At 36.2% G+C, this 12010-nt stretch overlaps 1 protein-coding gene across 1 annotated transcript; it reads left to right on the top strand.

Moving 5' to 3' along the window:
* The first annotated feature begins 320 nt into the window (after positions 1-320).
* Positions 321-11568, top strand: LOC118821504 (lipopolysaccharide-induced tumor necrosis factor-alpha factor homolog). Its single transcript, XM_036590158.1, has 5 exons — positions 321-452; positions 5207-5400; positions 8653-8697; positions 9940-10087; positions 10230-11568. The coding sequence occupies exons 1-5, from the start codon at positions 370-372 to the stop codon at positions 10333-10335; spliced, it is 576 nt and encodes a 191-aa protein (XP_036446051.1). The 5' UTR covers positions 321-369; the 3' UTR covers positions 10336-11568.
* Positions 11569-12010: the final 442 nt, after the last annotated feature.

Consider the following 12010-nt stretch of genomic DNA (forward strand, 5'->3'; position numbering starts at 1 on the left):
TTGTGCTTAAGATTAAAATCCTCATACCAATATCCTCAATGAGACTAAAATCCCGATACCAATATCAATACTTTTAAAGTTTTCTTGTGCATATAGAAAGGGTATTTCCTTGTCATTTCTACAGTCAAAAACAGTATATGTGGACATCAAAAATCATGTTGTACTGCACTTTTTCTACTTATATATTACTGCTTAAAGAAAATGCTTGGTATGTAGATTTTTATATATAAGGACTCATTTTCAAAAGGAAACGTCATGATTGTAAGTACTGACACTTGTTAATCTGTCTATCCCTTCTGTTTTACTGCTTGAATGCTACTTCCTCATTTGACTTCCTCTCTCCTCCCATTTTTGCTGTGTTTACTGCTCATGACTCAAACTCACTTTGTATCCTGTTCTCTGAGGAATACCAGATCAAATTCAGCTATCTCATCAACTGCTTTTCCTCTAAGGTAAGAGGGCTTGAAATAACATAATACCAAGCAATACCTGTGTGGATCTAAACGGTGGTATCTTTCTATGATGTTTATGTTACTTGTGTATCAGAGACAGGACTACACAGAGACACATAAGGAAGACTCTCTCTCTTCTCTTTCAGTCTCACTCTTCAGCCACCAGAGCAACTTACATCAGGATTTTTGAAAAAGCTGTAGAATTTATTTACATGTAACATCTATCGGCAATTGTAAATATATAAATATTTACATTTTTTGAAAGAAAAGTGAGATTAGTTGTTTATTTAGAATTTCTTGAACAAAAAAGATCAAAAAAGGTCTGTCAGTCTTGTGTACACACATACCTCTAAATTCAAATCAATAAAGATATGTCAGTTGTGGTCTCTTAAATGTCCTGCTCTCTGAATTTGTTAATAGACAATCCATATTTATGAACAATAGCCTTCTATTTGGGAGAGCACACTTCATTTACAACAGGCTATCATCTCCTGTTAGCTTTTCTTGCTTCTCTTATTTTGACCACTTAGGCTGTTCAGCTCAGCTAAGAGGTTTCTGGTTCCTGTTGTGACACCACCACATAAGGGCACCTGTGGAATACCTATTTTTAATGATTAACACTAACACAGATTTCAGTTAGTGTTATTTAGGTTACCTCACAGAAAATAAAGTCCTTAATTTCCTTTATGACTTCTCACTGGTATTTTTATTATGTTTTGTTTTGAATATAAACCCTGGTTTGGGAACAGGAAAGGGAAGTGTGGCAGCCATTTTCATGGAGGATCAATGGACTAATCTCTGGACTTTGATATCTTCTGCAGCAGATCTTATAATCAACTGCTTTTCTGCTTTGTTTTTTTTTTTTTGCTTTGTTGCTGTTGCTGTTGCTGTTGCGGATGCTGTTAGTGTGTTGTCTGTTCTGGGGAATATTAAGTAAAATCTAACTTGTGCAAGCTCTGTGGTATTCTGGTGCTCACATGTTTTTTCTCACCAAATTAGTGTTCGAATTTTATTAGTAACTACTGAGTTTGGTCAGACTGTTACACTGTACATTACTGTATTACTGTCAGAGCCTGAAAAAGGAGGAGGCACTGATGGAAAGTCTTTGCCTATACTAGAGCCCTGCCCTTGCATTCGGCTGGATTTCAATTCATTCTAGTTTAAACACATTCCAGTACACTGGTGTAGTCTTTTAGGGCTGGTTTTCCAGACATCGATTAAATTATTTACTATATTTTCCTTTTAAAAAGTGGTGGATCTAGAAAGTTTTATCAGGGGTGGCAGTGAGGTGGCAGGGAGTCTTAAAAACTGTATGTGTGAATGTGATAAACATTTTAATTTTAGTATCATAAGGGTAGATTTTTATTTTTTTCAAAGTATATATGTTATTGCAGATTTTGATAACATTTTATCTTCAGTGTATGTGTATTCCAATACGAAACATACTTGTAAGATTATCATTGTAACAAGTCAGGAGAACTCACATGCTCCTGGTTAAAAACAAGCTTTGAGAATTTAATGAAAAGGGAAGGGAAAGAAAAACAAACCAGGCTAACACACAATAAACAGAGAGGAGAAAGAAAAGCTCGGTATACTCAGACAACTGAGGCAATACTTCACAAAAAACAAAGCAAACCAAACAGTTCAAATAGACCTGAGAGCAGATGAGACAAATCAGTAATCAGGTGATGCAAACTTATGATAGCCTAATGCCTCAGCGGTCTGAGTCATATGATCTCCTTTGGAATTCTGGGAGTTGGAGTTTGGGAGGTGACGTGTCAGTGGAGTCGGAGGGAGGCGTGACAATCAGCATTCATTGTGATTTCTAATGTATTAAAATTAACTTTTTCACGTGTATTGTCTCACCAAAAATTATGTTTTCATAATAATAAAACAAAAACTCTTTTTGTATGATCACTATTTAACACAGTTTGTAACCATACAAACAGAATATCTGACAGACTGTACGTGTACGTGTTAGAACAGTGTAAAAAAAAATCTGAATTCATTACTTGTGTTAAAAACTTGTTATACTAAAAGGAAAAGGAAAAGTCTCCAATGCAGATGCAGCTGCTCTGTCCAAACAGAGCAAGATTTACTGCACGCAATGTCAGTGGCACGTCATTATCATCTGCTTAAGTTACATAAAGCCTTGGTCATCAGGAAAACAATTGTGAAAAATAGATGACAAACAATAATACATGCTCTAGCAGCCACTAAACAGCCCATTATTTTACTTTACTGGGGACAGTGGCAACATAATATCATATTGATGATTGTTAAAATGTAGTGGGCAATGCCTCTTCCCTCTATAATAACTTCTAATAACAGACCATTCTAGTAAAACGCATTTCAATCCATGAACTATTCAAGATGCTCTTGCTTTAGAAGCATCACACCTACAGCGACACTTGGATTCACAAGCTATTGCACACCCTGGACAGGTCGCAACAAAACACTATATGAAAAAATACATTTTTTATTCAAAACCACAATAAATATTCTTTTTGCCAAACAGTGGAGTTTGTTATCAGCAGGCTGTGGTTGCCAAGCAACTTAATGTTCAAATAACTTTATGAATAGCACAATAGATAAAATGTAAAGAACTGATACAGAATTCAGTTTTGTGCAGTCATATGTGCCATATGTGTGTAAATCAACCATTTTAGCTTCTAAAGTGTCTCAGCCAATCAGATTTTAAAACCACAACCAGATGTTTTATAAGCTACACTCTGTAGCCAGCCATGAATTTAGATCAGTGCATAGACTCATCTGTACCATTTTGAGTTTTGCTCACATTACAACAAGCATGTGAGTAAAGTTTTTAATTTATCCTATACGTGACACCCCTGCCCCCAAATTTTACACTGCAACATTAACTAGAGATATAAAACTAATTATAATATCTGCCTCTCCCAAAAAAGAATATTAATGGCTTTAGGCTTCAGAAGAAAGGTACTGGCTTCAGAATTTGTAAGTTATGTTAAAATGTGAGGCATGTGTCAAATTCATAACTCTTACACAAATGTTGAATAACAGATAACCTAGTAAAACCATTGTAAAAATCCTTTTTTTTTACAGTCCTGAGTCAGTTTAGTTTATAAGTAATAAACATGTATGTATTATGATTCCTGATTCAACAGTTTGTCGTACGCCTCATTGACTAATATCTTCCTAAGTTTTTTCTTAAATTTGTTCTTGAGAAAAGTCCTAAGAATCTAAGAGTCTATAACAGATTCATGACTTGTTCTTAAACTGCAGAACAGTTTGCAACTTTGTGCTCTTCAGTGTGTGTAAATTCTGTTCTGAAGAAGAAATTAAGAAGAAATATTATAATGAACATTATATATATATATATATAGACCAGAGGAGGATGGGTTCCCCTTTTCAGCCTTGGTTCCTTTCAAGGTTTCTTCCTCTTGCTCTTAGGGAGTTTCTCCTTGCCACTGTTGCCCTTGGCTTTCTCACTGAGGCTTAGATACAGATTTTCCATAAAGCCTCTTTGTTACAACACCTGTTGTAAAAAGTGCTATATAAATAAACTGAATTGAATTCACGTCTAACAAACATAAATACAGAACTCTACTGAACAGAATTACTCTAATAGCGTGCAATAGCGGCTTTTTTCAGTAACATGTTGAGGTGTAGATATTCAAGCATCCTTAAAATGTGTGAGGAATAGTAAATGTCCTCTAGCTGGGAGAGGGCAGTTCAGGAAATTGTTTTGGCTGTCCTGACCACCCGCTGCAGATACTTGCAGACCTGGGCAGAGCAGTTTCCGAACCAGACTGTGATGGAGCTGGTGAGAATACTCTCAATGATGCACCTGTAGCAGTTCCCCAGAATTCTAAAGGTGCTTTGTAAGATTTCTTGTTCTTTATTTGTAGACAATATTTTTACATCATTGAATTAGATAATAAGATAATAATCTAGTACTTCGGAGTTTGTACTTCACACTTGGTACACAATAAAACTTAAAGGGCTGTTAAAGAAAGTGTCACCCTTCTCGAGAAGTAGTAAAAGTCTAGATATCATTGTGACTCATATTTCATTGCTGGCAGTAAGTTTAATTTATGTCATAGTAAAGTTTATAAACTGAGACCTTCAAATTCTACATACTTTTTACTCCTTACAATTTAAACCTTCAAAGTACCTATTGCAAATCTCCATGAGTTTTTTTTATTATTTCTCTTGTCAATGATTTGATTATTGTTATTAGTACAGAAACCAAACTTGTAACCAAAATTAAACTTTTCTCCACTAGGCTAATTTGTCTTTGTGTGTGGGAATCACCCATAAGTCACCACAAGACATACTAACAATAAAGAAAATTTTGAATATTAGATAATAAAATATTTTCTTTTTAGCTTTACATATTCTTTACACATTAAGTGTATACTTTTTAATTTTAAAGTATATTTTTGGCTTTTACATTTTGACAAATTACTTAAATACAGTTTATGTGTACTTTTTCCAGCCCAGGAATATAATAAGCATAATATTTTTTTGTTTATGTGACATGGGAAGAATAATACAATAAAAATTGAAAATGAACCATTTTAATTAAATGAAACTGGATTCTCTTGCTGTTTCTGTCTTTAAAGGTTAACCATAGTTCCTCTTCTAAAAAAACAAAAGGCAATTTCTCTTAAGTGACTTCTGATTTTATTATGGTAACAAAAATACACAGTGTACTGAATGTCATGTGCAATAGCCAGACATTTTTTGTATTAATTGTATATGTTCTCATGAAGGCCCCTGAATATGGATAAGAGTGGTGAACTCCCTAAGGAACCTGCCCCACCTTACCCAGGACCTCCAGCTAATTATGGAGGACTAAACATGGGGCCCCATCCGGGCTACTCCCCAGCTCAATACCCTCCTACGGCTGGCTTTACTGCATACCCTGGACCTGCATCTCAGCCAGGCCAGCCTGCAATGTATCAAGGTGAGTTCCACCTTTTTTGAATTACATGAAATAACATGAAAGTTGACTAATACCACTTTACCCCATTAATACACAGTATGATAATAAAGTTGCAGCCAAATAAAATTATTGCAGAAAACACCCAACAACAGTGTTTATGTGAAGATATGAAAACACAAAATAAAAAAAAACAAAGCAAAAAAGCTAACAAACAGCAACGAAAATTCATTCCTGACACTTACATCTTATTAAGATGGTCTTAGGATATTTGAAAAATAATATGTGTAATAATATTAATACTACTAATAGTACAAAAAATTATTGTATTATTTTGTATTTTGTTTTGGGAAAAATCTGCATGTTGGTATAAATACTATTTTATACTCCTCACCCCCCACCCCCACACATAGCCCCCCAGTAGGTCTTATCTCAGTTGATAGCCAGAATTTCATTTTATGATGGCCTGGTTACAGGTTGAAGCGGCCAGCTTTGGAGCGTTATGTTCTGGAGAAATCATTATAGAGAGGATGATAACTATAAAATAACTGATAGCATACCACAGTGGGAATTGACTAATGAACCTTTTACAGCACTAGGTGTAGATGTCTGGGGAAATGGTTCAAGACTGAAGTTTTTTCAGCTCAGCTGAGTTTCTGCAGTCTGCAGAAACAGTTGAGCAGGGTAATGCTGTGTTTACATGTCGGCATTGAAAAAGGCATTGTTCTGTACCTTACTGTGGAGAAGCTAACGCAGTGATCCACGGGTTTGGATTTGTGGCTGGGAGGAACACCAGGTGGGCTGGGCTGCTGTGTTTTCAGAGCTAGCGTACATTAGCTACCACAAAATATGAAGAGTGACAGAATCAAACAGCACTTTTGCAATTTAGAGGTCTTATGAGGTTGATGATTTTTCTCTACTGCCATCCCTATCTTCGACGAGGGAAGGTGTTTCTGATCAGGCAGTACGTCTTGAGCCTTAACAGTATGAGCCACTGACTCAAGCTGCTGAAGGGTTAACGTAGCGCGAGAAAATGATTATCAGTGAGCGGGAGAGGCGTCTGAATGGTAGAACATTCCCTGAATGGTAGAACACAAATTCACGTTCCCCTTCATAAATCGAATCATTGGGTGTGCACACTCACTGAACAGAAATAAACTGTAAGCAACACTGGAACTGGAATAGTTCTGTTAGCACCATACACCTATTAGCACCCTAGCAGGAGTATCAGTTATCAGTTTGCAGCAGCACTCCCTAATATTTACCAAATAAATAGAAAAGCTCTCATTAATATTATTTGCAGTGGGTCTGTGTGGCTGCAGGCTTTCATTCCAACCTGAGACCAGTTGATTGAATAAGTGGAATCAGGTGTGCTCTTCTCTGCATGAAATAAAAAACCTACAGCCACACCTTTTGTGGATAAGACTGGTGAACCCTGGAATAGAAAGTAAGATGGTAGACCATTTTCTAGCTAATATGTTGTGATTGTCATTCTTATTGGATGTCTATTAAGTATTTCAAAGATTGTACTCAGTAATTCTTTTTATTTAAAATGTTTTTCTCAGTAATGTTTTTCTATATATTTTGTGTAAGAGAAATGCATGCTAGAAAGAAGAAGTATGGTCTTCTATGTTAAATCAGTAGTGTGGTGAAAAACAAATTTACACACTTTTCCCCTTAGCCCAATTGTAGTTGCAAAGACATGTTTGGTAACTGACATTTCCTTTAGTTTTACACTGGAGCTTTGAAGATCACATGGCTTAAACCCCACCAATTAGCATCATGCAAACTGTACGCATAAATCACACAAATGTCTCAAACTACACTGAGCTGTCAAGCAATTTCAAATAGACCTACATATATTGGATAGTCTAGCGATTATTCTAATTATTAAGAGATTAATCAATTGTTGTTGTTTTTTTATATAGACAAAAGAGGGATCTCCCACTCATGCTCTTTTTACATGCTTAATGGTGCACTGGCTCTCCAAAATACAAGACAAAATAGAGGCCTGCAGTCAGCAATAAAATAAGCAAACAAGCAAGATCATAGCTTCAAAAATGGTGCACACAGGTGCAGCCTAAAATATTCACATTCCATATCAAATGAGAAGGGTCTGACTGCAGAGCCGCAGATTTACATTTGCAGTTTCACTCCAGCGGTTTCAGGCCAGTTGAACTCATGCACAGTAGGAAAAAAGTCTTTATTCATAGTATTCGATTACATCATTGAGAAGACCATGTCGCCATTTTGAAAGGCAAGCTGTGACTCTGACGTTTCCAGAAAACGCTACGAGAAGAAGATTTCCTAGATTGGTGGACTGGGTCTGTATGGTCTGCACATCTCCAGAGTTCAGAGCATTACAGTGCATGATATTTTATAAAAACGAATAAAAAGTGGCTACCAAAGCTGCCAAAGCTCTTAAATAATAAACTCATACCTAAATTTTAAGCTCAAGTCAGCTTCTTATTCGCCAGTTTCTGATTTGAATTTTCCATTCCACCTTAAATAGTGCTGCCGTTAGTGAGGTGCTTTAAACACTGAACGGATTTCAAAAGTTGGCGAATACGAAGCTAACATCGGCTTATTTTAATAAATGCATTAATTTACCTCGATAGGCCCAAATGATCCTTAATCAACGAATACCTCAAACTTTTGCTTGGAAATTTTAACTATTACTGAGCAGTTAATGTGCAGCACAGCAAAGCTATAATCAGCTGGAGTGAAACTTAGACCTAAAAGTTTTAATTCATATACACTTCACATAAATGCAATTTGTGTTAGCAAACATTTAAGTTAACCTCATATACATGCAATTTATTACTACAAACATATGTACATTTATGATGTCCTGCTGATGTGGGTTTCCTCTTTTTCAGTGAATAACACAAAGTGACTTAAGTGCTACTAGCTCCCCCCATGTGGAGAATCTTCATACTGACAAAATGACCTTTTAATGACCTGCGGGTACACTTGTGTATTATTCAAATTGCAAGTTAATCACTAAACCGATTCATTGAGAACATACACTGTAATCAGGTAATTTCAATCAAGTGACAATTGAGCAATTGTGATGGCCCTAATCATAATACATTTTGATGTACTGTTGCCCATCGCTGCTCAGGAACTACACACTGTTACTTTGGCAAATGGCTAAATGACATTCAGTGAAGTTATGTTGTAAATTATTTTATAATAATCATTGTAGGTACTTGCAAAGAAATACGGTTGTAATTGTGACTTTGTGAAATTGAGTAATCTTTTTTTTCACTGAAGGTCCCAGTCCTGGTGTAAACCCTGGAGATATTCCTGTAGCTACAAGTAAGTTTCACAGTCAAAACAACCAAAGCTTCCAATTATTGACACCATTATGTTTCTAAGACTGGGCAATTATAAATATTGGAGAACGTTTTAATTTAGTACATACCTTGATTGCCTGTGTGATCATATAAAAGCAGGGTTGGGGTCAGTTCCATTTAATATAATTTAGTTCACAGTCAGTAAAATGAAATTCGACTCTGATTAGGATACTCATGAATTATATACAGTTTTTTATGTATAAGTTTGTCAAGTAAAAAAATTGCTATTTGTTATCAATTTTTTAATTAATACTGAATTGATGAACTTTAACCAATATAATCATTTGCCACTTTATCGCAGCCCTGATTATATTGAGTTCATTGTTATCTCCCAACTTGGTACTAATTCTAAAACTTCCTTCCAAAAGTCCATAACAGACTTGAAGCATTTAGGCAGTGTGTACAGAAGGACAAGTGTGAGTTGAGCACCTTCCTTCAGAAAGTTCCTTTGATAGAGCAAAATTTTTTGTCAATGTATGAATACAGAATCTAATGCAAGGAAACACATCAACCAAACTAGACTTCAGCTATGAGCAGCACAGAATTACAGTTCAGTCTGCTACCACACTGTTAAAGTTCCTGGGCATGGTTATTTCACAGGCCAGCGATTTGAAAACTTCAAATGAGAGAAAATTCACTAGTGGCACACAGATTTAATAAACAAGTGATGTTCAGAAGATTTGGTAATGGCTAATTCAAAACAACCTATTAAATGTTGCATGAGGAAGTTATGTATGTTATGTATGAAAAAAGCATGTTTTGCATATGTTCTGAGTTATAAAAATGCATCTTGCAGAAAAATGAAAATTTTTGGGGATTTAAACCATAATGACTTTCATGCAGACATAGTATTTACATAAATATATGAGACTGCACCTTGTAAAAGGTGGAACTCTTGAAGGAAGGCTTGAATTTGCCTTTCCTAGTCAAAAGCAACAGTAGCTGATGTGTGAATGTAAGAGCAAAATTAAAACAACTTTCTCTGGAGGTAGACTTTATTTGAATAAGTGTATTAACAGCTGTGTAATATTGAAAGCAAACAAACCTGTAGATACATGATTTGCCTGGTGACTTGTCTATACTGTGTCAGTTTAGTGACAGTCCCTAAATGTTAACTGTCTCAGTGTTTTGATGAGATGAGAGTGAGCGCAGAGAATAAGAGACATGGAATCATGTGACTATATATCATATGTGTATATTCCAGCTGTAACGACAGTAGTGATGCCTCCTAACCTGCGTGATGTGCCTGGACAGACTAGATGTCTTCAGTGTCAACAGGATGTCATTACTAGGACAGAGCACAGCTCTGGACTTTTAACATGGTTCATATGTGGAGGTCTTGCCATTATTGGGTAAGAATTGAAGCATTTGCTGGATAATGTAAAAGTACATTAACAGATGAGGAGGAGCAGTTGAAGTAAGAGAAAGAAATAAACATAAATAGGGTGAAAGTGCTTTGAGTTCTTGACCTTTTTTTGGTCTGTCTCTGTGTAGGTGTTGGCCATGTTGTCTGATCCCATTCTGTGTGGAGTCATGTAAAGATGTGGAGCATCGCTGTCCAAACTGCAACAATGTTGTTTATATTCACAAGCTAATGTAATACCTGTGCTGTCTCATAGCAGTCCATTTGGGCCGGAGGACATAATCCGCTTCCTTTATGTTAATCTGTTAAGGTAATGGCTAGGTACAGATTTATGCATGAGTGATTTTCTTATCTTTAATTGCAGGACATCCAATAAAATCACTAAAACTAATATAGATTCAGTCTGTCACTTACTCATTAAGGGAAGATCAATGACGGTGTTCTAATGAGCCACCGTGATGATCCTGATGGTGATGGTGATGATGATGATTATGGCATGGAAATGAGATAATATAGGGTAAAGAAATCAAGGAAAAAACAATAGTAATATGCAAGCTCTTGAGATAGCTCCCCACTTGCAGAAATGTTTCTCCACCAGAGAAATGTCAGACTGAATCTGTGGACAAGAAAAAGGTTAGACTAGACTAGAAAAAAAAAAATACTCCAATTACCACATGTAAAAAGTTTGACACAGACTGGAAAATCACGACTTTGGTCATTTGAATGAATTTTTTTTCTTTTTGCTTTACGCAGAATGTCTATTTTGCTAACAAATGAATTGAACTTTGTGGAGACTCCTTCATGTGTAATGCTAAAAGCTAGGCATATCAAAGTACAGCTAGCCAGATGACAAGTAAAATGTAATGAAGAACATGCTATCGATACTATATGTCCAAAGGTTTGTAGACACCTCTTTTAATGAGTAAATTCAGCTACTTTTAAGGTTGAACCAGTGCTGGCCTATGCATGCAAATGGGCTCACATAGCTTGCATAATCTCCATAGAAAAGTATAGTCCATACAATGGGATGCTCTGGAGCAGCCACACATGAGCCTAAGGATATCGTGCCCAATGTTAAGTGTCAGACAGAGGGATATAGAGCGTAACCCAGCATAAGCACCCGACCTCACTAATTGTGGCTGAATGCAGTCAAATCCTAACAGCAGTGTAGTGTAAAGCTTTCTGAGAAGAGTAGAGGCTGTCACTGCAGGAAACGCAGAACAAAGTCTGGTCCATAAACTTTTGGGCATGTACTGTAGTTTGAATAAATTATCCTGTCATATTTGCATATGTGGTTATCCAGGTTTCAGATTTGTTTACCACAGTAGTGTCATCACTTAAGAGTGACCTGAAGGAAAAAAAACAGTGTAAACATTTCTTCTGTTTTTCTTTGATTACCTTGTTGTTTAATGTTGTTAATTTTTGTTGCATTACACAAGCAGAAGTGACAAATAAAATAATCAAAACTGACTCTGTCGTATGGATACTATAATAAAATGCACCAGTGGTGGGAACAAGTCTCAAGCCTTGACATTCAATTCCCGAGTCAAGTCCTAAGTCAAGATTCAGTGAAGGCAAGCCTGAAGTCGAGTGCCAAGTAAAAAGTCCTAATCTTCGAGTCCTGAACAAGTCACTATGCGTTCTTCGCTATTTTAAGGCCACAACACTGAATAATGGTAACAGTCCTATAGCCTTTTAATGACAGCACGTTAGTAGTGTATGGCTGTATTTTTAATTTTTAAAAAAAATTTTTTTATCCTTCCGACTTAAATTTATCCTTCCGACTTTACAAAATCCAGGGTACACAGATAACCATGGTGTCACGCTTCCGGGTTCTCCTTCCTTGCCTAGCACGCTCCAGGACTCCATTTCCCATAATTCCAGTCCCTATGATGTCACCAATTCCTCCAAT

Source organism: Colossoma macropomum, unplaced genomic scaffold (genome assembly GCF_904425465.1).
Source record: "Colossoma macropomum unplaced genomic scaffold, Colossoma_macropomum, whole genome shotgun sequence".
Lineage (NCBI taxonomy): Eukaryota > Metazoa > Chordata > Actinopteri > Characiformes > Serrasalmidae > Colossoma > Colossoma macropomum.